Raw genomic sequence first — 26,558 nt, forward strand, 5'->3', positions numbered from 1 at the left:
CACAGATCTCCAGTAACCATCCATCCCGGTGTCTGCCTGAGACCCTGGTCTACGGGATAAGGAAGGCTGGAAATGACCTCATAGTCCTCGGGGCTGACAGCGGTGAACGGTGAGGTCCTGTAGCCGACCATGACTTTTCCCAACAGGCCTTGGGCCCTGGCCACCAGCAGGCGGACCTCTCCGTCCTCCTCATTGACCGTGACATGGGCAGGCTCTGTTGCCGGGCGGATCATCCCCTCAGCTGGCAGGCTGGACTGGAACTGGATCAGACCTGGGAGAGAGAGAGGGGGGGGTACCAGTACTCACAACAGCTGCTCATCTAGCCTCATAGAACAATACGCTTGTCAGAGATTATGAGAGAGAGAGAGAGAGAGAGAGAGAGAGAGAGAGAGAGAGAGAGAGAGAGAGAGAGAGAGAGAGTCAATGCACTAAATATTCACCATACATTCACAACATGGGAACATCCTTAACTTTGAGTGATTATTTGTTTTGGCTCCATTGTGTCTGTGATGACATATGTACAGTATAACAGTCAGTTATTAACTCACACCAATAGCAGTCTGTTACATTGTTTTCAAGTTATGCCACAAGCTGAACCTTTCGAGTAGGTTGTAAGCAGGGCTGACCGTAGTTAATTTATGTATCTCTTAAAAGGTGTCAGATGAACTCGTGGATTCCATTTTTATGTCTCTGCGTCCAGTATGAAGGAAGTTAGAGGTAGTTTCACGAGCCAATTCTAAATAGCTTAGCACAAAGACTGGAAAGTACAGCTAGCACCAAACTATCCCTTTAAATATGTGGCTGTACAGATTGTTTCAGTTCTTGATTAGTGCAACTAAGGGTGGAAACTGGGAAGATGGGTATCCGTTTGAGGTTCTAGTAGGGTGGCACAGTGATGTGTGTATGCCTCTCTGTACCATAGGGATGGTCACTGGCTGTGATGGTGACAGTGGTGGCTGAGTTGTCAGGGTCAATGCTGGCCCCACTGGTGGGGGTAGAGCCTGGTTTCCCGTCACCTGACTCGGCTGACACCAGGGTGACCTGGAAGGACTCAGCGAACTCAGGGGTGTCATCATCCAGCACCAGCAGGTTCAGGACCTGGGAGTCGCAGGGAGATGATGTCATAACACATGAGTGAAGATTTTAATCTAAAAATCAGTCCTAGCGTAGGTATCCATAATGTCTTTTCAGGCTTTGATCTCTGTAGTGAGATTTTAGACTAAGCCTAATCATTAGCAGGCACCTGTTACTACGACAACATTTTCCTTTTAGCCACTAGGTGGGGCTAGAAGTCAACAACACCACTGAATGGATGAAAATAGTTTTCTGGGATTCAATATGGCCAGAAATGTAGTAGCACGGTAAAATATTTATATTGACTGGTTTGTAACTTTCCTATAGTCTGAACTTCTTGCAGTTGCATTTATATGCAATGTGTGTGTGTGTGTGTGTATGTTCTCGTATATGTATAGGGTTGCTCTACAGGTGTACCATTGGGGTTTCCCTAGCTCATGAATGATTGAGGAGCGCAGGGTAGTTTTCCCAGGATGTATGTATGTATGTATGTATGTATGTGTGTATGTGTGTGTGTGTGTGTGTGTGTGTGTGTGTGTGTGTGTGTGTGTGTGTGTGTGTATGTATGTATGTATGTATGTATGTATGTATGTATATGTGTGTGTGTGTGTACTCTGGGTGTTCCCCCTCACCTCAGAGCGCTGACCGGGCAGGAAGAGCACAGAGCCGCTGGCGTTAGCAAAGTCCTGTTTGGCCTGAGCCTGTCTGTCTGAGTCCAGCTGAGTGACAGTGTAGTTGACATAGACGTGGTCCAGAGCCCCACGCATCCGTTCAATGACACAGGAGATGGTGGAGCCTTCCTCTGTCGTCTGGCCGTAGAGAAAAGAGATGGTTATTAATGATGCTCCCTGAACTAAGACATTTTAAAACATAATGTCACATTACACTTGTCAAAATTGTACACAACCTTTTGTTTGATCACAAACTTGGTATAAAAACGGAAAGAAAATCATTTTGGACATTTTCATGTTTTCCACAGCAAGATACGGTAGTTCATTACCAATTCAAGACTGACAACCACACATTCCAAAAATGAACATTTGGGTTTGAGAAATACTTTTATGGACAACCCTCCTCTAATTCCTGCACAGTCAAGATGTGATTTGCAGAGTCCACCCGATAGCCCCGCATGCCTCCGAGTCCCTTTGTCCCCTTGCAGCGTTAGAGGGACCCTAGATCTGATGGAATGGCATCCCCTGGTGTACCACCTATTGTGCTACTGGGACTCAAGTTCCATAGGAATGCCCTTGGCTGCTCTGCCATCTGTCGCTCTACCTGAGAGGAGCCATGAGACACCCTTGTCCAATCTCCCTAAAGGGCAGAGCGCACACTTTCACCCAGGCGTAAACACTGGTTAAATATGCAGAAGGATATGCACTCACTAATGACTGCCTTCAATTACATGTCTTTCTCGGTAACAAAATACCCATATTCTCAGGAGATATGCTGGATCAAAGCCAGTTAAAGAATGTGTGATTAATGTGCTGTGTGGTCTTCATTCTACTCTGTGTTTTACATCACTGTTGCTGATGTGTCTGTCAAACTCAGGGACCGCCAGAGTTGGTAAATATGGTCTGTACATTTCATCTCAATAGTGTCAATAGCGTCTCATTTATACTGTAAATCATTTACAGGGTGTGCGCGAGTGCTTTCGTGTGAGTGCGCGCATGCGCGTGCGTGTCTTACGTCTGGTATGCAGGCGCCGGTGAAGCCAAAGAAGCCGTTGGCGTTGTCGCTCTTCATCACCCGCAGGGTGGCGGTGGGGCGGGGGAGGGGGAGACGTGCTCCCCCATGGGCCGCCACCAGCTGCAGGTAGAACAGCTCCTCCCCTTCCTCCTCCTTGTCGTCCCGCACCTCCACCACAAAGGCCTTCTGCCTCTCGCCCTGCCAGTACTGCAGGTAGCCAGAGATGTTCCTCAGGTCCGTCTTGGCGGGCTGCGCGTGGAGCTCGTGGATCTCCGAGCGGTTCAGTCTGCTGTGGTAGAGACGCAGGTCCTGCAGGAGGCCCGTGTAGCGCTGTTCTCCGTAGGGGTCCGAGCCGATCCTCACCGGAGCTGAACCTGCAACACAAACACAGGAGGCAGAATACACTCAGAAAAACATCAAGCAGCATGCTGCTGTCAAAAAAAGCGAAGCAAAAACAGCGTATCCGTTCCAGAATGGTTTCATGCTACAATGCTGACTTAAAAAGGTGTAGGCCTATGTACTCCAAAGCCAAATCTGTCTTCGTCTCTAACCCTAACCCTGTGGAAAAAAAGTGGGTACAGCGCATCATCATTAGGCCTATCTCTGCAGCGCAAATTATTAAACCATTAACTAGTTCAGAGGTCATTCTCTATGATGACCCACCTTACTGAGGGCTTGACCAGTACCCAGCAGAACAGCAGAACACTGGACAAATTGAGAAAACCTGCGATGGTGACCCCTGACAAAGCCATCAGACAAAGCAATAAAACACCGGTTGAGTTGACAAGGTCGGACGTGTCTGACGTTGGCATTTATATCCCTTCAATTGAAGTTAACCATAGAAGAGCTATCAACACAGATAGCCCCGTTATGTCTTCAGTTATTGAGGGGGAAAAGAAAACCGCCGTCGGCTTTCTTCTGCCTGTAACAATGTCCACCAGTGTGGCGGCTAAGCGCTCGTTCAAGCATTGCAGAATCTCTGTAAGTCTGAACAAAGGGAGAGGGGTTGGGTGGAATGCATGGTTTTAAATAGATCCTCCTCCCTGACCAGATGTGGGCCACAAGAGTGAGGAGAGGAGCAGGGTCCCACAGTGGTCACTCACAGACGACCGGTGGCTTCAGATTGATGGGGAAGTCTCTGTCTGCTGAGAGTGAGACGCCTCACGGGAACAGGCTCAGACAGGCTAGACTTCAATGAAGTCACTGTAGTCTGAAAGTGTAAATTATACAATAACACAATTGTAAGTATTATGACTTTTGCCTTTAAAGCTAGAATCCTTAAAGATGTCCTACAGCGATTTTGAATGTTTCCTGTTGAAAACAATATCCCAAATATAGTATATGTTTTGAGCAATATATATATATATATATATATATATATATATATATATATATATATATATATATATATATATATATATATATATATATATATATATATATACACACACACACACACACATACCCAGTACCAGTCAAAAGTTAGGACACCCCTACTAATTCAAGTTTTTTGATGGGATTTTGTACTATTTTCTACATTGTAGAATAATAGTGAAGACATCAAAACCTTGAAATAGCACATATGGAATCATGTAGTAACCAAAAAAGTGTTAAAAATAATTAAAATGTATTTTATATTTGAGATTGTTCAAAGTAGCCACCCCTTTGCCTTGATGACAGCTTTGCACACTCTTGGCATTCTTTCAACCAGCTTCGTGAGGAATTAATTTTCCAAAAGTCTTGAAGGAGTTCCCACATATGCTGAGCACTTGTTGGCTGCTTTTCCTTCACTCTGCGGTCCAACTCATCCCAAACCATTTCAATTGTGTTGAGGTCGGGTGATTGTGGAGCCCAGGTCATCTGATATAGCACTTCATCATTCTCCTTCTTGGTCAAATATTCCTTACATAGCCTGGAGGTCTGTTTTGGGTCATTGTCCTGTTGAAAAACAAATGATAGACCCACTAAGCGCAAAACAGATGGGATGGCGTATCGCTACAGAATACTGTGGTAGCCATCCTGGTTAAGTGTTCCTTGAATTCTAAATAAATCACAAGTCTCTTCTTCTTATTGGTGTCCTTTAGTAGTGGTTTCTTTGCAGCAATTCGACCATGATGGCCCGATTCATGAAGTCTCCTCTGAACAGTTGATGTTGAGGTGTGTCTGTTACTTGAACTCTGTGCTGCAATCTGAGGTGCAGTTAACTCTAATGAACATATCCTCTGCAGCAGAGGTAACTCTGGGTCTTCCTTTCATGTGGCGGTCCTCATGAGAGCCAGTTTCATCACAGCGCTTGATGGTTTTTGCGACTGCACTTGAAGAAACTTTCAATGTTCTTGAAATTTTCCGCATTGACTGACCTTCATGTCTTAAAGTAATGATGAACTGTCATTTCTCTTTGCTTATTTGAGCTGTTCTTGCCATAATATGGACTTGGTATTTTACAAAAGGCCAGCATCCCGGAGTTGCCTCTTCACTGTTGACGTTGAGACTGGTGTTTTGCGGGTACTATTTAATGAAGCTGCCAGTTGAGGACTTGTGAGGCGTCTGTTTCTCAAAATGGACACTAATGTACTTGTCCTCTTGCTCAGTTGTGCACTGGGGCCTCCCACTCCTCTGTCTATTCTGGTTAGAGCCAGTTTGCGTTGTTCTGTGAAGGGAGTAGTACACAGCGTTGTACGAGATCTTCAGTTTCTTGGCAATTTCTCGCATGGAATAGCCTTCATTTCTCAGAACAAGAAACTGAAACTGACGAGTTTCAGAAGAAAGTTCTTTGCTTCTGGCCACTTCGAGCCTGTAATCGAACCCACAAATATTGATGCTCCAGATACTCAACTAGCCTAAAGAAGGCCAGTTTTATTGCTTCTTTAATCAGTACAAAAGTTTTCAGCTGTGCTAACATAACTGCAAAAGGGTTTTCTAATGATCGCCTATGTAGATATTCCATTTAAAAAATCTGCCGTTTCCAGCTACAACAGTAATTTACAACATTAACACTATCTACACTGTATTTCTGATCAATTTGATGTTATTTTAATGGACAAAAAATTGCTTTCATTTCTTTCAAAAACAAGGACATTTGTAAGTGACCCCACACTTTTGAACGGTAGTATATATACGTTTTTACACAACTGCAAACTTCAAGGAGTATGGCACTCAAGGAGTTGGTCTTATGGTCAAATGTGACATCATCATCCTCCCCCCTTGCTTTTAGAATAATAGATGAGCAACAGAGAACAACTCAGACCCCCCACCCACTTGTGCCATATCATGACATACTGTACCTGGACCACCTATTGAGATGTGCATTTTGTTAAGTAAATCCGGTGTTAAATGAGGTTATAAGGAGACTGGAGGAGGACTTTAATTGAAACAATAACAAAGCAGCCACCCAGCCTGTGTTTTGGTAAAAAGCTGAGGTGTAGGCCTGGAGAAATATAACCACTCTTAATTTCAAAGACAGAGCTATGAACTGACCATCCATGGTATCAAAAGGATAGTTTTAACCATGTTTTGAGGCTATACAGTGTTTGTTTACATTTCCATTGTTTACAAACACTGGCAGCAAAACAAACTTGTATTTTGGGTTCTGATGGGGTATGACAGTTGAAATAAACTCACGAGGCATTTGTAAGATATATTCTTCCAGAATGAATGGGTATGTATCATTCATTTCTAAGTCCCAAAATAGATGTACAGTAGCAACTAAGGATTCCAGCTTCAAGAGTTAATGAAATTATTGGGACTCACCGTCAGTGATGGCCTCTCCTTTGAGACTCTTAATCCCTCTGGGCATAAGGTTGCCATTCAGGAAGAACTCAATAATCCCATCATCCACCGTGATCAGCACATGGAGCCACACATTGTCCTCCACAAACCTCTCTGCCGTGGCCCGAGCCACCAGGGTGTTGTTGGCCCCCAAGGCTGTGTAGTACAGCATCACACTCACATGGGACTCGTTGGTCTGGACCTTCACCCCATAGTACAGCGTCCCGTTCCTGTTGCCCTTGGACACGATGAAGCCGTTGGTGTCCGGCCTGGAAACCAGCCAGGCTGAGAGGGTGAAGTTAGCAAGACTGTCAGGCCCTTCCTCTGGGCTGATGGTGCCGTAGGCCCCCTGTAGGCCCGAGAAGAACCAGGTGTCGGTGCCTGAGTGGTGCCTCCTGGAGTGGGGCCTGAGCTCCACCTCCTTTGGGAAGGAGGCGCTGAGGAGGAGGTCCTGCATGGGAGGGAGGCCGAGAGGGAAACGGACAGATACAATCTCCCAGGCAACCCGCACCTCCCCGAAGGTGCCCTGCTGCCGCAGGATGGTGAAGGAAGTGACATCAGACATGTCTTCTTCTGACAGGATGTCCTCAGCCACTTCCTGGTCCAGGTTGTCGACAGCGATGGCGAACACTCCAAAAGGGTCATCGTTAAAGGGGATCAGGACAGAGGCGTTGAGGGATGTATTAGCCAATCGGCCACCCTCTCCGGGGTAACCACCTATGGAATATCACCGGACAGAAAATGGTTAATGCTTGGTATCAACAACATTTGTAACGTGACACAGAGTAATTTAGGAATAACCTAAATTACCCCACTTCAACTGAGAGAACATAGGTAGCTTTAAAGCTCAGATGTTGATGTTCTAGTCAAGAACATACTAAATCAAATCAAATTAGATAAAAGTTTATTGGTTGCGTACAAAGTTTAGCAGATGTTATAGCTGGTGCAGTGAAATGCTTATGCTACTAGCTAAAAATGTCAAACAAATACACAAATAATAATCAAAAACAAGAAATCATTCATGTCCGGATGAATCCAGTTAACAACTCAAATAATATTGTATCAGTAATCCAAATGCAATCTATACGTATACACACCAGTAAGATAGAGTGCCTTCGGAAAGTATTCAGACCCCTTGACTTTTTCCACATTTTGTTACTTCATAGCCTTATTCTAACATTTCCCCCGTTCCAAGGGGATTCTGGCCCATGTTGACTCCAAGGCTTCCCACAGTTGTGTCAACTTGGCCGGATGTAATTTGGATGGTGGACCATTCTTGATAAATACACGGCAAACTGCAGCATTGCAGCTGGCACCGACTACCATAACCGTTCAAAGGCAATTACATTTTTTGTCTTGACCATTCAACTTCTGAATGGCACACATACACATTCCATGTCTCGATTGTCTCATGACATAAAAATCCTTTAAGCTGTCTCAACCTCTTCATCTACACTGATTGAAGTGGATTTAACAAGTGACATCAATAAGAGATCATAGCTTTCACCTGGATTCACCTGGATTCACCTGGTCACTCTATGTCATGGAAAGAGCAGGTGTCCTTAATATTTTGTAAACTCAGTGTTTATGGACAATATAACAAAAATGAAATGTACAGTAGTAGATATATTAGAATGAGCTATATGAAGAATACAGTATATGAATACACAGTGTGAAAGACAGTATAAAAGAAATGGTCCAGTGTCTACTGTCTCTATATACATCGGACAGCAGCGTTGGCTGTGTGCGTGTTGTGTGTGAGTGAGTCTGTTACTTACTACAGGAGTACTACTAGTTCAGTAGGTCACCTGGCGGATATCTGCCTCACACTCCCACTTCCCCTTACCTGAGATGCTGATGAGCCTGAGGACGTAGAACTCGTTAAACTCAGGGAGTTTGTCTGAGATGGCCTCCAGGACGACGGGCTTGGTCTCCTCTCCCGTGGTGAAGGTGATGGAGCCAGAGGTGTTGGTGAACTCCTGACCAGGCTCCAGGGCTGTGTCGTTGGCATAAAGGCGCCAGAACACCGTCACGTTGCCAAAGTGGCCCCTGGCCCTGATAACACTAGGAGACAAAAGGACTGTATGTAGGACTGAGGAAGAACTCAAGGATACAACTCAGGTCCTTAGAGGCTTGAATGTATGCTGGTTCCTGTGTTTTCCTTCTAAACAGGAAGTGATTAAGACCTGAAAATCAAATGTGAGCACTTCCTTAGCAACCAATGACATTAGTGGACCAACGAAGTGCCAGGGAGAAGAGTGTCAGCAGACATTACGGCCCCCGAAGTCCTGAACTGTCCCACACAGGATTAAATTATACCAACAGATGGTAGAATAATCAACTCAATAAGTTTGTTAAGAGCTGCTAATCTATTCCAGAGGCTGTGTAAGCATGCAGGAAAGGTGTATGGTATATTAAGGCTAGAGTTGGTCCTTACTAGAAGTTGTTGGTCTTGCCCTCTTCTACAGACCTCTCTGTGGATTCCAGGGAGAATATTCCGTTGGCCTCATCATTGGCCTCAATCACCACTGTCGCTGTGTCCGCACCATACACAACAGCGTCACCTGTCCCCACAAACACACACACACACACACACACACACGCAGGGTTTCAAGTCCAGCAGTTTTACATGCTTTCTAAGCATGAAGTCACTGAACATATTTACGATGCCTGTTAAAACTCTGTCCCTCTGTTGTTATTAAATAACAAATTACTGAACAAGAGAGAAACATGAAATGTGTAGACAAAAAAAACAAAAAAAACATGTAGTGTCCTTCAAGTCAGTAAAATGTTCTTGTTTGAACTTAACATCTTGCTTGGCTTAAATAAAATGCGGCATGTGCGTGTGCTTTTACAGGAGAAACAGAGAGAGAGAGAGAGAGAGAGACAGATGAGGTTGCTTTATAATACCCACATAGTATTGTCATGCTAAATATCATCACAAAAAGGAGACTGTTCTCATTACCATAGCACACAGTAACCACGGCAACCCAGCGGAGAGGGTCAGGGTTCTACATGCAGATGTCCGCCACGAAAATAATATAAGAGCCCTCGCTCGTTAACTAAGGCTTGGAGAGGAGCAGAGTGGGTTAACCCTTATTTTCACTCCAAGTAGTCCACGCACATACAGCCAGGCCAGGCGGCGGAGTGGAGTAGTGGACTGGGCTGGCGGGCTTTGTGCTGCAGCCTGCAGAGTGAGTCTGAGTTTGGTAATTAAGTTCCCCCACAGGCCCACCCGCTTTCATCCCTGTCTGTGTCACACAATACCGGGATTAGGAGGGCTTTTCAGGGTCACCAGTGTCAATGCTAATCAACCCAGTTACTCACCAATGTACAGAAACAGCTGTCAAAGAGACTGGAGATACAGCTACTGAACGAGGAAAAACAGTCAACGTAACGAGGATGATTGTTTCCTACTACGGTCGTCTCTAAAATGACTTGACCAATATCTGTTTGTGCTATTGTACTGAGAGAATGAATTAGATTGGACAACCTTCCATACTACACAATGTGAGTAAGGCCAGGAGTTTTTCCTGACCACGTGGCCTGACCAGGAACCTAGCCATTGTTTAAAACTAGAGCGCAGAGTTTTTCCTGCTCAGGTCACGAGGTCAGGAGAAGTATCTTGTTCGTTCGAATGCATAGCGAACGTGGCAGCCTTACACACCTGTAGTGTTGTAGAGGAGGATGTAGAAGGGTTCGTCAGTCTCAGGTGTGTCGTCCTCCTCCGCGGCAACAGAGATGTTCTTCGACCATTCTCCCACACCAAACACGAGCACGGTGTCGTTACTCAGCGGGGCCAAGTCACCCGGTGACGTTGCGCCGTAGTCCACGCGATACATCACCGTGGCAACCAAGCCAGCCGGACCAGCCCTCAAAACAGTGAAGTTGGCAACACCCCCCTCCCGAATCCTGACAACCACAGGCTCTGGAGGACAGAGAGACAGAGTGTTACGTCATCCTACGTCAACTGACATAACCACCATGCCGCGTGACAATAAACACTAGGTCACTTGATATAGCCACTCTATGTCTGCTAACACGCAGCAGCGCTTGAAAAAACTCCCAATGCTTTACATAAAGTGCTAGGGAGCAAATCAAAGATATCCTTACCTGCAAAGTAAATCGGGTCATCGTTTTTGTTGATCTGCAAGCTTGCGTTGAGTATGTTCCCAAGTCTTGCTCCCCCTGTCACATTCAGGAGCGTGATGGTGAAATTCTCCATGTCCTCTGGGAGCTTATGTTGGAAACAAGATATTGTCGGGCAAAGATGAAGTATTGCGTAGAAAAGATAACGGATACCATACAAACCATGACATTTTTATTGTCATAGATGTTATACACATTATGTAAAGGAGCCCTGGTCAAATACTGTAGCGTTTGAGAGATGGCTTTACCTCATCAGATACAGAGAAGAGGGTGAGGTTTTTCACATACTCCCCCTCAGCAAACACAACGTATCCCTGTACGGGGCTGACGTCAGCAGACATGTGGGGCTCTAGGACCCAGGACACAGACACCTCCCCAAAGCGACCCCTGTTCCTCACCACAGGATAGGCCACTGCCAAGGAGACCCACAACAGAACACAATATTTACAATATAATACACTCAATCCTATTAGTTTCTGTATCATCTCTCTGCTGAATCTCGTCTTCTAAAGAATTCAAAATACTTAAAATATGATGTTTTCCTGTTATTTTACTTTCTTCATACTATATTGTCTTAAAGTACTGTCTAGTTTTTAGACACTGTTCCTCCACTGCACCATTGTACCTGAGTGAGACTCTGAGCCTTTGCTCTCGTTGATGGCCTCTGCCAATCCAGACCGGCCAAACTCTATGACCCCGGAGGGGTCGTCATTCTTCCGCACCGTGATGTTGACCTCTCGGTGGTTGCCAAGGCGACTGGGTGGAGTGCTATAGCTGCTGAGTACCATCGAGAACATCTCATCCAGCTACACACAGACACACACACACACACACACGGGCACATCAACATAACTGTCACACTGTAATCTGTGCACTGTGTTCTACAGGCGAACACATGTAAACTATCAAAACCAGCAAACTGATTTTGAACTTCAAAGGCATTTGAAACTGGAAACAGTAGGACCGGCGACACCCTCACAGTCAGGAGGGAGTGTCCAAGCCATACATACATGATGTCATAAAGGGGGGACAGACAGTCGTGTAGCTGTACCTCAGGGACCCCGTCAGGCCGTGCCACCAGTGCCACCAGCACCTCCCTCTCCCCGGGATTAAACTCCAGGATGCCCGTGGCGCCGTAGAACTCGGCGTTGCCCGAGGGCATGAGGACATACCGCACCAGCTGTTTGAGCAGCTGCCCCTGGACCCTGATGACACGCAGCTCCACCACCTCACCTTCCTATAAAGAAAAGGTCACAGGGCAAACCAGGACAAACTAGGGGTCAGAAGCGTTGCTGTTGTTGATGTAGGTAATCCATCGAGAACACTTGGTAGTTTGCGAAAATGACCCGGTGGGTCAAGATGCTATTCAACACGCATCACAGTCGATGAAACAGATGAGCATCAACAGTCATGAGGCCTGTCTGTGTGCCAGACGTACGTTGATATACCAGGGTCCTCTGGAGAAGGGGGAGAACTCAAAGACTCCACCTGGGTCGTCGTTCTCCACAATGACTATCTCTCGACTGGTGAAGCCAGGCTTCAGGATCTGGTTCTCAACGTTAACCCTGCAACACAGAGGGGAACTCAGCGGCTAGACCAAAAAGGAACTCACAAGCCTTCATCTCAGTGGGAATGTGGGTTGTGGGGGAATTTTAAAACAGCCAGCATGTATTGCTTGTAAAACAACAAGGAGATGCACTTCAAAGCTTACCGCAGAAATCAAGTATTTTCATCAACTTACCCTTCATTTAAAAACAGTGAATGAGTAAATTCCTTGTATTGGCTCATGTTCAGTATTGACCAGAGGCCTGTTGTTTGAGCTGCTCTGATTAACCGTGTCACTCAGTGGCCCCTGAGCCTCTCTCTCTCACAGCAGGGGGGGGGCCTGTGTGTTCTGTCAGCCTGGCCCCTGATGAGCAGGGTGTGTGTGTGTGTGTGTGTGTGTGTGTGTGTGGTGTGTGTGTGTGTGTGTGTGTGTGTGTGTGTACGTGTGTGTGTGTGTGTACGTGTGTGTGTGTGTGGCCACATAAAGGGTAAATGAAAAGCAGAGGCTGGACAGAGCAAAGCACACCAAACAAACACTTGAGTCCAACTCGCATCATGCATACAAACACTGACGTCTTTACAGGAGGGCATAAAGAACGGTTCAAATTAGGTGCAACACAAAGAAGATCCCTCCTTACTCCCCACACCCACGCTCCTCTCTTCCCAATGCACAGCCCCACAACACCACCCCAACAACCCCCCCCCCTCCCCATCAAACCAAAAGCCCAATAAATCCTAGTGGTTCCTTTTTCCCTAGACAAAGTCGTGATTTAAAGCACACAAAGAGTGTTCACTCCACTCGCCACTTACCCGAAGTACACTATAAAGCGCGGAGTCTCCACCCTGCAGGAGAGGGGTGGGAGGGAGGGAGGGAGGGAGGGAGGGAGAGCGAGCCAATGTTCCCGTCACAGGTCATCGGTAACAGATGACAGGCAGGAATTGGAGTAGGGGTAGGAACAGGGGTAAAGGATAGGCTTTCCTTGTGACACCCTAGTCTCACTGCTCATATTAGTAGTTCTTAAAAAAGAAACTATTTCAATGCTTTAATAATTTTAAGCACAGCCAGGCATTGTCGTTAAGTAAATTAACAAGTGGACAATACGCTACTGATTCAAATCCCAGGACATATGGCAATGGCGTGTGGTACCTCAACAGAGCATAATCAGACACAGGCACTTATTTCCATTGCTACTGATTAACAGAATGAGAATCTGTTGGCCAACCAAAAGCTCCCCAGAGTTGCTGTCCAGTACCTGTCCAGAGTGAGGGAAAGGGTCTCGTTGACCTCGGGGATATCGTCGGCCATGACGGTGACGTTGATGACGGCGTCACTCTGTCCTGTCAGGAACACCACTGAGCCGCTCAGGGTTTCCAGATCGTCAGGGGTGATGTCAGCCTGGTTGTCTCCGATTGGTCGAAGGCTCCAGAACACCACGGCCTTTCCGTCTGTCCCGTCCCGCCGCAGGCTGAGGGTCACCTGTGGGAGGAGGAAGAATATCTTTTCCCTCGACCATCTGCAGTCATATTAGACATTTGGACAAACTGACTCGTAGGATAAGAAGCCTATCCATTATAAGCACTGTGGCTACGTTACATGAAACAAGACCTGCAAATTGCTGTTCAAACATACTGTAGTGATCATTCAACTGCAGTGATTACGATGTGAAAAACATTTCATTGCGGTAAAGTCATCACTGTAACATCCCCACACATACAGTATCTCTAGCCAGATCATATCAGAGTCACGGTACACTACACAGGTGTGCCATTGAGCCTACAGAGGGTTAGCGTACTGTGCTGACATGTGTGTCATTGATAAAGAGAGATGGTTAGCGTAATAGCGTGCCATGCTAACATGTATGCCATTGATGCAGACAGAGGGTTAGCGTAGTAGCGTACCATGCTAATGTGTGTGCCATTGATGCAGACAAAGGATTAGCGTTATACCGTGCTAGTGTTGGTGTCCTCTGGCTCATACACCACCACCGTGGTGTTACTGGTGAAGCCGATCTCCCCGTTGGCGATGTCGGGGGTAACTGTGAGGGTTAGGTTGAGCGCCCCTCCTATGCGAGGACTCACAGACGGGATGGGAGGGCTGATACTGACCAGGTCCACACTATGCAGCTGGAAGAGAGACAGCAATGATTACTAAGCACAAATCCCCTATAGCCATCTTCCAATACATGACTCAACTTTCATACCAGTTGGCCGCATTTTTGTTGTGTTAGCCAAACGGAAAATGAAACCCTTTTAAAATGTCTTAAAAAAAAAGACAAAGAAAATAAATACATGACTCTCACATGGGCAGTATACTGTATAAGTACAGGTGTGGGTTTCATTCAAGTATTGTGGAGTTAGTTCATCAGGGAAGGAACAGAATGTGAAGCGTTAATGCAAGGTTGCAGTTTTCTCTCAGGCATTTAGTGTTCTATTGTGTAATACTGTACCTCTTTACCCCTCCATGATTCCAAATAAACTGCTCTCTTAACTTCCCACTCTCACTACACTATGAATGACTTTCTCCAAAGACCTCTCAGCACTGTCATGCTGCTTCTTCTTTGGGCTTTGTGTGTGTGTTTTTGCATGTGTGCGGGTGCGTGTGTGTGTGTGTGTGTGCGGGTGCGTGTGTGTGTGTGTGTGTGTGTGTGTGTGTGTGTGTGTGTGTGTGTGTGTGTGTGTGTGTGTGTGTGTGTGTGAGGGGGCAGTTTGGGACCCATTGAATGTGAAGGAGGTACTTCCATTTTGTGTTTGTTTTTAAGCGCTGCCTGATGAGGGCTGTTTGTTTGGAAGCTTGGACAGATCCCATGGCAACAGGCCAGAGCACAGTTCTCAGGTCCAAGTCACTCACACATGCAAATGAGGGACCATGTATCTGGACAAGCTTGACAACACTAAGAACCAACCAACATTTTCCAAAGCTGGAGTCGCTGACCACTTTCAAATTTTTTTTTACATACAGTAGCACAGGTGAGCTACGTTAAGGTCTTCACACTCATTTAAAGAAACGGATCTTCTTATCTACTGTATTTGAAACCTCCCCTGTATGAATTGTGTCCCCCACTCCCTGTGACAGTGCTTCTATGACTGGGTCAGTATTTGACCCAAAAGTGTTGCCGTTCGAGACCTCTGGCCCCACCTGGATGAGGAAGTGGGCTCCGTTCTGCAGGAAGGCGTCATTGCGGATGGGCAGGGTGAGTCTGGTCAGATCCTGGCCCTGAGAGAACAGCACGGTAGTAGAGCGGCTGCCGTTCAGCACACCGTCCCGGGCCAGCCCGGGGTCCACGGGCCCCGCGGGGATGTAGAGGGCAGTGAGGGCTAGGGCTACCTCCCCCAGGGTGCCCCCCTCCCGCAGAAAGCTAAGGGACAGGAAGCGTCCATCGGGCTGACTTTGGATGTTCTGGTTCTCCTCCGGGTGGAAGCGGAACAGGCCGTACACGTCATCACTGTCCTGGAGGTAGAACATCATCTGTGGAAGGAGAGGAGGGAGAGGAAGGAGAGGGGGGAAAGGAGGAGAAAGCATCAGACTCTGTGTCGTAAAGAAAGAACCCTGGGCTAATTTTAGAGATGCATCCTCTTTAATTAAATGGGCAAGAATAGCTTTCATGAGCTTTTTTACTAGGGCTTACTGTAGATGTTTGACCAGGACTCACGGCTGTCTGACAGGTTTTAAGTGTCGCAGGCTTGCAGCATTTGGAGTGTGTTAAATCTTTTGTGTTCTCTTGACGCATACATTGATTAACTCATTCAATTTCTAGAGTTGTCTTCTAATGCTTATAAGCAGTGCTTAGTCAACTGCGTATACACACATGGCAGCAGATACCACACGCTGGGAGTCCCACCACTGTGTGTGAGTGCGTGTGTGTTCTAATACATTAAACATAAACAAGGGTTAGATCTACCCACTCCTTTCACACATAGCCAAGATGGGAAGCTGTGACAAAGATGGCAATAATAAAGACTTTACACTGCCACACCCACTCATACACACACACACACACGTTTGTTTTACTATCATTGTGGGGACCAAATTAAATCCTATTTTCCCTAACCCCTAACCCTAATCACAAACCCTAATCCTAAACCTGACCCTCAGTCTTAACCCTAACCTTAAAAGTATCCCTAACCCTAACCCCTAAGCCCAAAATAGCCTTTTTCCTCGGGTGAAAAGTCCACACTTGTTCGAATTTTCCTTGATTTACTATCCTTGTGAGGACACAGGCATATCCCCACAGTTGTTTTTGTTTAGATTCATTCAACCACATTAAGGGAACACCCAGTGTGAAGTGACAGTATTAATAGGGTCTACAGTACAGGACCAGTGTGTGTGCCAAGTCTCCAGCCATCCACCCACCCACCTCCACACACACACACACACACACACAAGACCACATCCTCTAGAGAGGAGGGGACTGCTTTCCAGATGTGTCTCCCACAAGTGCAGCCCTCCCCCGCAAACTTCCTCAGGAGGGCGTGGGTACTAGACCTGCTCCCTCCCTCCCTCTCAGGCGCTACCCTATGTTAGACATTGCACTAAGCTCCCAGGGTTGACAAGCAGCTTTCTGACTGTCTGTCCTTCTGTCTTCCCCAGCTTGAATTTGTAATTGCAAATGAACAACAGCCAACACAGAGCTCCTCAAAACCAACAGCATCAACAACATGACAGAACATAATATCTGGTTTAAATACTAGAAAACCTGATCTCTGTATACAAAACAAATCGTCAGCCTCTAGTATTAGAACTGAAACTTAAAATATAGATGGACCAATCAACCAATCCAATCAATCAACAGCAGCAGCATCCTAACCAATCATATCCTAGCCAGGCCAGACTGACCTCCATAGGCTCGTCCACTTCGGCCCCTCCCTGCACAGTGTCCGGCAGCAGTCGGAGGACAAAGGCCTCTGCTTCCTCTGGAAGCTCATCTGCTGTGATGTTCAAGGGCAAGACCGCGCTCATCTGACCCGCCGTCAACCACAGTGTGCCCGCCTCGGGGCTCAGGTCATCTGACACGGGCGAGCGGTCGCTGGAGTTCCGTCTGATGGTCCAGTTGACAGAGACGTCACCGTAGTTACCGCCGTTCCTCACGATGGAGATACCGTCAAATCTTTTGGACAAGAGAGGGCGGGGTTGTGAGAATAGCAGAGACACAGAAACAGTGGAGGTTCAATGTGTTTGGAAACGATCATGTTATAAGGTGACACACTGATCCAATGACATTCTTCTCCTAACTGTAGTTTGACCAACCTGTCAGTCATATCCTCGTTGATACTGATTAGCTGATTGAGGGGGCTGCCACTGATTGACAGGACCCCGTGGGGTTTATCATTGGGTTCGATGGTGACCAGGACGGCATTGGGCGGGATCAGCACGGCGTCTCCTCTCACCGTCTCCTCCAGCAGCACTACGTGGAACGACTCGGCAATCTCCGGCACCTCGTCATCGCTGACGTTGAAGAGCAGACGTGCCTCATAGACCCATGGGGGAAATGTCACCGTGCGTACCGCCTGCAGGTCCACGAAATCCACAGCCGGAGTGGCACTGCCCGCCCCTTCGCCGCTGACGACCACGTAGTCCACGGAGACCTCTGTGTCATCTGAGCCTACCAAGCGGCCGTGGTCGGCCAGGAGGCCGCGGGTTATGGTCAGGGAGATGACCCCGGCGGTCTCGGCAACGGCCACCTGGGACTGGGAGAAGCGCAGGGGGCTGTCATTACGGCGGATCTTCAGCTCCACGCTGCTGCCATTGGGGTTGAGGACCGCCCCGCCTGCCACACCCGTCAGCCTGACTGTGAACACCTCGTCACCCTCAGGGATCTGAGGGAAATCACAGTAACAATGGTTTAGTGACGTGTTACCATGGAAATAGTTTCACGTTTTAATGTCACGTGCACAAGTACAGTGAATTGCCTTTTTTGCGAGCTCTGACCTAAACAAATACAAAAAATAACGTAGAAACAAAACACAAAGTATAAAAAGAATAAATAAAAAGAACAAGATAAAGTAAGTAAGCATACAATATACAGGGTCCGTTCCAGTACCATATTTACAATGTGCAGTCACAACCTATCTATACAACTATATTCTCTTAATTAACCCTTGAATAATTCCTACAAACCTCACTATTCCCATCACCCCCCCCCCCCCAAAATACCACCCACACCCCTGACCCTGTCATACAACCTCTCCCTTACTATATCATACATTTCACAACATAATAATACATGTTAAACCATTTCCTCTACCATACAGCCATTACACATTCCAGTACCATGTTTTCCTATCAATTTCAAAGAGGAATTCAATCCCATATGCCCTGGTCTCATTCTACACAACATAACTTCCCTTGTGCTTCCATTAAATCAAATCAAATTGCATTAGTCACATGCGCCGAATACAACAGGTGTCGACCTTACAGTGAAATGCTTACTTACGAGCCCCTAACCGACAGAGCAGTTTAAAAAAATCCGGAATAAGAATAAGAGATAAAAGTAACAAGTAATTAAAGAGGAGCAGTAAAAATAACAATATAGGTGCAGGTACAGTGTCAATGTGTGGGGGCACCGGTTACCTACCATGTAGGTAGAGTTAATTAAAGTGACTATGCATAGATGACAACAGAGAGTGGTAGTGGTGTGGAGGGGGGGGGGGCAATGTGAATAGTCTGGGTAGCCATTTGACTAGATGTTCAGGAGTCTTATGGCTTGGGGGTAGAAGCTGTTTAGAAGCCTCTTGGACCTAGACTTGGAGCTCCGATACCGCTTTCCATGTGGTAGCAGAGAGAACAGTCTATGACTAGGGTGGCTGGAGTCAATTTTTAGGGCCGTCCTCTGACACCGCCTGGTATAGAGGTCCTGGATGGCAGGAAGCTTGGCTCCAGTGATGTACTGAGCTCTTCGCAATACCCTCTGTAGTGCCTTGCGGTCGGAGGCCGAGCATTTGCCATACCAGGCAGTGATGCAACTAGTCTGGATGCTCTCGATGGTGCAGCTGTAGAACCTTTTGAGGATATGACGACCCATGCCAAATCTTTTCAGTCTCCTGAGGGGGAATAGGTTTTGTCGTGCCAGCTTCACAACTGTCTTGGTGTGCTTGGATCATGTTAGTGTGTTGGTGATGTGGACACCAAGGAACTTGAAGCTCTTAACCTGCTCCACTGCAGCCCTTCGACGAGAATGGGGGCGTGCTTGGTCCTCTTTTTCCTGTTGTCAACATTCATCTCCTTTGTCTTGATCACGTTGAGGGATAGGTTGTTGTCCTGGCACCACACGGCCAGGTCTCTGACCTCCTCTCTATAGGCTGTCTCGTTGTTGTCGGTGATCAGGCCTACCACTGTTGTGTCATCGGCAAATTTAATGATGGTGTTGGAGTCGTGCCTGGCTGTGCAGTCATGAGTGAACAGGGAGTACAGGAGGGGGCTGAGCACGCACCCGAGGGGGCCCTGTGTTGAGGATCAGCGTGACAGATGTGTTGTTACCTACCCTTACCACCTGGGGGCGGCCCGTCAGGAAGTCCAGGATCCAGTTGCAGAGGGAGGTGTTTAGTCCCAGGGTCCTTAGCTTATTGAAGAGCTTTGAGGGCACTATGGTGTTGAACGCTGAGCTGTAGTAAATGAGTAGCATTCTCATGTAGGTGTTCCTTTTGTCCAGGTGGGAAAGGGCAGTGTGGAGTGCAATAGAGACTGCATTATCTGTGGATCTGTTGGGGCGGTATGCAAATTGGACCGGGCCTAGAATTTCTGGGATGATGGTGTTGATGTGAGCCATGACCAGCCTTTCAAAGCACTTCCTGGCTACGGACGTGAGTGCTACGGGTCGGTAGTCATTTAGGCAGGTTACCTTAGTGTTCTTGGGCACAGGCACTATGGTGGTCTGCTTAAAACATGTTGGTATTACAGACTTGGACAGGGAGAGGCTGAAAATGTCAGTGAAGACACTTGCTAGTTGGTCAGCGCATGCTCGCAGTACACGTCCTGGTAATTCGTCTGGCCCTGTGGCCTTGTGAATGCTGACCTGTCAAAAGGTCTTACTCACCTCAGCTGCGGAGAGCGTGAACACACAGTCTTCCGGTACAGCCGGTGCTCTCATGCATGTTTCAGTGTTATTTGCCTCGAAGCGAGCATAGAAGTAGTTTAGCTCGTCCGGTAGGCTCGTGTCACTGAGCAGCTCTCAGCTGTGCTTCCCTTTGTAGTCTGTAATGGTTTTGCAGGCCCTGCCACATCCAACGAGCGTCAGAGCCATTGTAATACAATTCGATCTTAGTCCTGTATTGACGCTTTGCCTGTTTGATGGTTCGTCGGGGGGCATAGGGGGATTTCTTATAAGCTTCCGGGTTAGAGTCCCGCTCCTTGAAAGCGGCAGCTCTAGCCTTTAGCTCAGTGCGGATGTTGCCTGTAATCCATGGTTTCTGGTTGGGGTATGTACGTACGGTCACTGTGGGGACAATGTCATCGATGCACTTATTGATGAAGCCAATGACTGATGTGGTGTACTCCTCAATGCCATTGGAGGAATCCCGGAACATATTCCAGTCTGTGCTAGCAAAACAGTCCTGTAGCTTAGCATCTGCTTCATCTGACCACTTTTTTATTGATCTAGTCACTGGTATTTTGTGCTTTAATTTTTGCTTGTAAGCAGGAATCAGGAGGATAGAATTATGGTTAGATTTGCCAAATGGAGGGCGAGGGAGAGATGTGTCTCTGTGTGTGGAATAAAGGTGGTACAGAGTTATTTTCCCCCTCTGGTTGCACATTTAACATGCTGATAGAAATTTGTTTAAACAGATTTAAGTTTCTCTGCATTAAAGCGTTTTCTTATGGCAAAATACAGCTCATTCAATGCTGTCTTAGTGCCAGCCTCTGACTGTGGTGGTATGTAAACAGCTACGAAAAATACAGATGAAAACTAGGTAGATAGTGTGGTCTACAGCTTATCAAGAGATACTCTACCTCAGGCGAGCAATAGCTAGAGACTTCCTTAGATGTTGTGCACCAGCTGTTATTTACAAAAATACATAGTCCGCCGCCCCTTATCTTACCAGACGCTGCTGTTCTATCCTGTCGGTGCAGCGTATGAACAGCCAGCTTTATGTTGATAGTGCCATGGTTCAGCCATGACTCCGTGAAGCATAATATATTACAGTTTTGAATGTCCCGTTAGTGTTTTAATCTTCCGCGTAGGTCATCTATTTTATTGTCCAAAGATTGCACATTTGCTAGCAGAATGAAAGGAATTGGGGGTTTATTCAATCTCCTACGAATTCTCAGAAGACAGCCCCGACCTACGGACCCTTTTTCTCTGCCTCCTCTTCACGCAAATCACGGGGATTTGGGCCTGTTCCCGAGAAAGCAGTATATCGTTCGCGTCAGGCTCGTCAGACTCGTTAAATGAAAAAAAGGATTATGCCAGTCTGTGGTGAGTAATCACAGTCTTTATGTCCAGAAGTTATTTTCGGTCATAAGAGACGGTAGCAGCAACATTATGTACAAAATAAGTAAAAAAAAAAAGTTACAAACAAAGCAAATAAACAAACAAAAAACACAATCGGTTGGGGGCATGTAAAACGTCTGCCTTTTTCTCCGGCGCCATTTTATCTACAAGGTAAAGTAGATACAATACTTTACCTTGTATGCGGTACCTTGTATGTGGTACAAATCACATTATTGTGGAAGCATCTCCTCTAAGAATATGAATTTAGCTGTTTGAGAAGGTTTGAATCCTAAGCAACCTGCCTACACATAGTCTGAAGTATAATACCAACATAGCTACTGTAGTAGGTTAAAGCTGTGTGCTGGAAAACCTTGGTAGAGCTTGGGTGGTATAGGCATTGTGGTGCTCATGTGAATTTCCCTTCTTTTTCGACTTCAGACCAATGCCTATTGTCTCTTAAAACATAGTTTTTTGTTTTTAATATTTATAGGGGTAAGGTGACCAAGCATCAGGATATATGATAAACAGAGTACAGCTTATTATTATTATTAGATATACTAGATACATTAGGTACATAATATGGGAATATATAGTGTTGTTTCAATGGTTTACTGACATGTAACTCTGGGTTTACTTAGCCTGCAAAAGAAAGCTTCAGATGATGAATGTGTTTGATGTGAAGCTGTCTGGTAAAAGGTGTAAGTGATAGCATACAGAGGGGGTGGAGAGGACAGGATACCTGGTCATCCTGGATGAGGATGCTAAATACCACCAAAGCTCGTCCAGGTGGAATGGTGATGTTCCCCCGGTCTGGACTGAGGTCCTCCAGGGCAGGGTTAGGGCCTTCCGAGATCTGCCCGTGTAGAAACCACAACATATTGCTCACATATTGTCATCAGAATGACAGGAATACATTTATCTGAAAAGTGTGTATCTGCGTGTGCGCGCGCGCGTGTGTGTGTGTGTGTATATCGATGCATGTGTGTCTGTGTGTGTGGCTGGCATAAGTAGACCGGGTGACAGATAGACATCCATACTAAAATGCAACCAGCCTAATGATCTGATATGACCTAACCATAGGGAGGTCAAACAGGGGTCAGTTACTGTTACAGTGACCTCACCTCAAAGTTGACCGTCACTGTCCCATACGTCCCCTTCTCTCTGACCAGGCTGAGAGGCACATATTGGTTCCTCCCTCTAGGTTCATCCACAATGACCTGTTCAGTCTGGAGGAGACAAAGAGAGAGAAAGAGAGAGAGAGAGAGAGAATTAACATTGTCTTTAGTGATTATGAAATTAATTACTTGCTCTTCACAAGACCACAACTTTCACAGACGACATGATGAGCATATTGACTCTAAAACTAAACAAAAAGAAAACATGTTTCAGAATCGTAATTCCGGAGGCAGAGAGTCCTTCATTGATTTCCAAGAAGCAAAATAATGATCCCAAATAAGACCCCAAGGGGGGTGCAGGCAGGACCCAATACTATGGTTACCATAGTAACCCTCAAAACTCCCACTGACAAGTTAATCCCAGGAGCAAACTGCAGCCTTTGTGGTTGTGCTGCCCCTGGCAACCCCAGACCCCTCCTGCACAACCATCTGCATGGATACCCTCTGTGGCATTTGACCCCCACCCTTGCCCCACCCCACCCCTGCCCAAAGCTTCATTTCCTTATCCTGACTGTGACTAAAGCCTTCCCTCTCAATCTAATATGGTACGTATTGTAGTAGGTAGCCGAACCTGGGATTCGCTTTACATTCAATGAAGGTTAAAACGGAACTGGTTGAATGGAATGCAGGCCTATGCTATAAGCAAGAATCAACACTAGACAGATATATGTTTCTTACAGAGTTGAAGGAGATGATTCCGAAGGCATTGTCATTGGACAGGATGGTGATGGTGGCTCTGTTGGGCGTCCCAAGTCTCACGCCATTGGAGGAGCTCTGAAAGAAGAGCAAGGATGAGAAATCCATAGTTCTATCCCCTTATCAGGCACACAAACTGCATCTTATCCCTTTTATACGATGACAAAAATGTGCCAACTTTACCGTGCCATCTTCTTTATACCACTTTATATCTGAAAGGTGAAGCCAGTAATAAAGCCGGTACATTCACAAGGCTTCACATAAATGCTTTGAATGCATTTATGCTCTCCATGTAAATGTATGTAGTTCTAACGCTGAGCTGTTCTTGTCTATTGTCACAGAAATGCCTTGGCATTAAGCCTGGGGGAGCACACAAGCGCATCTGCCACTTCATCTTTTTTTATTGTACTTTGACAAGTAAATATTTAAAAGGAGCCTTATAATTAGCTAATAAATGATGGGTTAATATGTATAGGTTTCTAACTTAGACTACAAATCTGTCTTCAGCCCAAATAACTGGTGGGGAGTTTGAAAGCAGAGAGAGCGTGCGATGGTGAGATCACATTGGCTGGTGATGATAAATTGACACACTGAAAACATCCAAACGAGTAAACAACAATTGGAAAAAAATGGAAATCACTTGATGATCATTTTTGTGAAGCGGGTGGTTTAACGGTGGCACCACATTTTCAAGTGCGTGCGATGTCTGTATCCACTCGACATTGGTAAACTAGGGGATTTCTTTGTGTATATTCAATGGATTTATTCAAATATCCCACCCATATCGGCACACCCCTTCTCCCACCCCTCACCGGTGCCGGCTGTGCACGGCGATGGATAAAAGGCGTATGCCCACAAGAAAGTGGTAAAAATGGGAGTGTTTCAAAAGGGGTCATGTACTATAAACATTGCCAGGTTTTGTTACTGGTCACATACCGTCAATTCTGTCTGAAATAGCTATCACACAAACAGTCTCATTGCATGAAAAGTAGAGTTTCTGGGTGAAATCAGATCAACTATATTCCCGTGAAATTTGAGGTGGACGGTCGTGAGTGGGAATTTCCCAATCATTCCTGCACACTCCCGCACATCCCCGAACACTGATACGCATGATACGGGAATGTCTAGGATAGCACGTTTCTGGAAATGTCCAGACTGTGCACGACATGTACATTTGTCAACGGCTGCAGGTGGGGGAATCCCTATTTCGTCATGTAGTGGAAGAGAAGCCCAGTGAAAAGAAACCAACTCTCCTTGTCTTCATATTTATCCTGTTTTCCGGTTTGTAACATTTATAAGAATGGTTGCGTTTTCAAAATCTAGCGGTAACTTGTTTATCTAAACTGTTATGAGTTTTCTGGTTATTTTGATGTGTCAAGTGTTTTGAACGACTGAAAAACGAGTGAGCTACCTAAGATAGCTAACTTTGTATGTAACTAAGTCAATGAGAACAAGATCGTGTCTCGGATGATTTTTATTTCTGTTATAAATATTTTGCCGCTTAATTTTACTTTTCTTTTTTTTCCATTTTTTTTTTTTACAAAGGATGACTGTATTTACATGTGTAAATATGAACCATGCAAACTACAGTTGAAGTCGGAAGTTTACATACGCCTTAGCCAAAGACATTTAAACTCAGTTTTTCACAATTCCTGACATTTAATCCGAGTAAACATTCTCTGTCTTGGGTCAGTTAGAATCAACCATTTATTTTAAGAACTTGAAATGTCAGAATAATAGTAGAGAGAATTATTTATTTCAGCTTTTAGTTCTTTCATCACATTCCCAGTGGGTCAGAAGTTCACATACACTCAATTAGTATTTGGTAGCATTGCCTTTAAATTGTTAACTTGGGTCAAACGTTTTGGGTAGCCTTCCACAAGCTTCCACAATAAGTTGAGTGAATTTTGGCCTATTCCTCTTGACAGAGCTGTAACTGAGTCAGGTTTGTAGGCCTGATTGCTCACATCACCCCCTTTTCAGTTCTGCCCACAAATTGTCTATAGGGTTGAGGTCAGGGCTTTGTGATGGCCACTCCAATACCTTGACTTTGTTTTCCTTAAGCTATTTTGCCACAACTTTGGAAATATGCTTGGGGTCATTATCCATTTGGAAGACCCATTTGCGATCAAGCTTTAACTTCCTGACTGATGTCTTGAGATGTTGCTTCAATATATCCACATAATTTTCCCTCCTTATGATGCCATCTATTTTGTGCAGTGCACCAGTCCCTCCTGCAGCAAAGCACTCCCACAACATGATGCTGCCACCCCAGTGCTTCACGGTTGGGATGGTGTTCTTTGGCTTGCAAGCCTCCCCCTTTTTCCTCCAAATCCAATGATGGTCATTATGGCCAAACAGTTCTATTTTTGTTTCATCAGACCAGAGGACATTTCTCCAAAAAGTACCATCTTTGTCCCCATGTGCAGTTGCAAACCGTAGTCTAGCTTTTTTATGGCCGTTTTGGAGCAGTGGCTTCTTCCTTGCTGAGCGGCCTTTCAGGTCATGTTAATATAGGACTCGTTTTACTGTGGATAAAGATACTTTTGTACCTGTTTCCTCCAGCATCTTCACAAGGTCCTTTGCTGTTGTTCTGGGATTGATTTGCACATTTCGCACCAAAGTGTGTTCATCTCTAGGAGACAGAACGCGTCTCCTTGTTGAGCGGTATGGCGGCTGCCTGGTCCCATGGTGTTTATACTTGCGTACTATTGTTTGTACAGATGAACGTGGTACCTTCCGGCGTTTGGAATTGCTCCCAAGGATGAACCAGACTTATGGAGGTTTTTTCTGAGGTCTTGTGTGATTTTCCCATGATGTCAAGCAAAGTGGCACTGAGTTTGAAGATAAGCCTTGAAATACATCCACAGGTACACCTCCAATTGACTCAAATGATGTGTATTAGCCTTCCAGAAGCTTCTAAAGCCATGACATCATTTTCTGGAATTTTCCAAGCTGTTTAAAGGCACAGTGAACTTGGTGTATGTAAACCTCTGACCCACTGGAATTGTGATACAGTGAGTTATAAGTGAAATAATCT

At 45.9% G+C, this 26,558-nt stretch overlaps 1 protein-coding gene across 2 annotated transcripts in view; it reads right to left on the bottom strand.

The window, feature by feature from the left end:
* The window catches only part of adgrv1 (adhesion G protein-coupled receptor V1), a 191,703-nt gene that overhangs the window by 131,347 nt on the left and 33,798 nt on the right, over window positions 1-26,558 (bottom strand). For both annotated transcript variants that reach the window (XM_029762120.1, XM_029762121.1), the window contains 21 exons: window positions 23,501-23,596; window positions 22,769-22,873; window positions 22,387-22,500; window positions 17,468-18,036; window positions 17,057-17,327; window positions 15,359-15,688; window positions 14,170-14,346; window positions 13,476-13,699; window positions 12,116-12,242; window positions 11,729-11,914; window positions 11,303-11,483; window positions 10,926-11,089; window positions 10,642-10,765; window positions 10,196-10,456; window positions 8,966-9,092; window positions 8,375-8,592; window positions 6,511-7,245; window positions 2,761-3,134; window positions 1,707-1,883; window positions 918-1,098; window positions 78-271 (listed from right to left, as the gene is read on the bottom strand). In XM_029762120.1, coding sequence (XP_029617980.1) covers window positions 78-271; window positions 918-1,098; window positions 1,707-1,883; window positions 2,761-3,134; window positions 6,511-7,245; window positions 8,375-8,592; window positions 8,966-9,092; window positions 10,196-10,456; window positions 10,642-10,765; window positions 10,926-11,089; window positions 11,303-11,483; window positions 11,729-11,914; window positions 12,116-12,242; window positions 13,476-13,699; window positions 14,170-14,346; window positions 15,359-15,688; window positions 17,057-17,327; window positions 17,468-18,036; window positions 22,387-22,500; window positions 22,769-22,873; window positions 23,501-23,596 — 4,935 coding nt within the window. The remainder of the gene's footprint in view (window positions 1-77; window positions 272-917; window positions 1,099-1,706; window positions 1,884-2,760; window positions 3,135-6,510; window positions 7,246-8,374; window positions 8,593-8,965; window positions 9,093-10,195; window positions 10,457-10,641; window positions 10,766-10,925; window positions 11,090-11,302; window positions 11,484-11,728; window positions 11,915-12,115; window positions 12,243-13,475; window positions 13,700-14,169; window positions 14,347-15,358; window positions 15,689-17,056; window positions 17,328-17,467; window positions 18,037-22,386; window positions 22,501-22,768; window positions 22,874-23,500; window positions 23,597-26,558) is intronic.

Source organism: Salmo trutta, chromosome 9 (genome assembly GCF_901001165.1).
Source record: "Salmo trutta chromosome 9, fSalTru1.1, whole genome shotgun sequence".
Lineage (NCBI taxonomy): Eukaryota > Metazoa > Chordata > Actinopteri > Salmoniformes > Salmonidae > Salmo > Salmo trutta.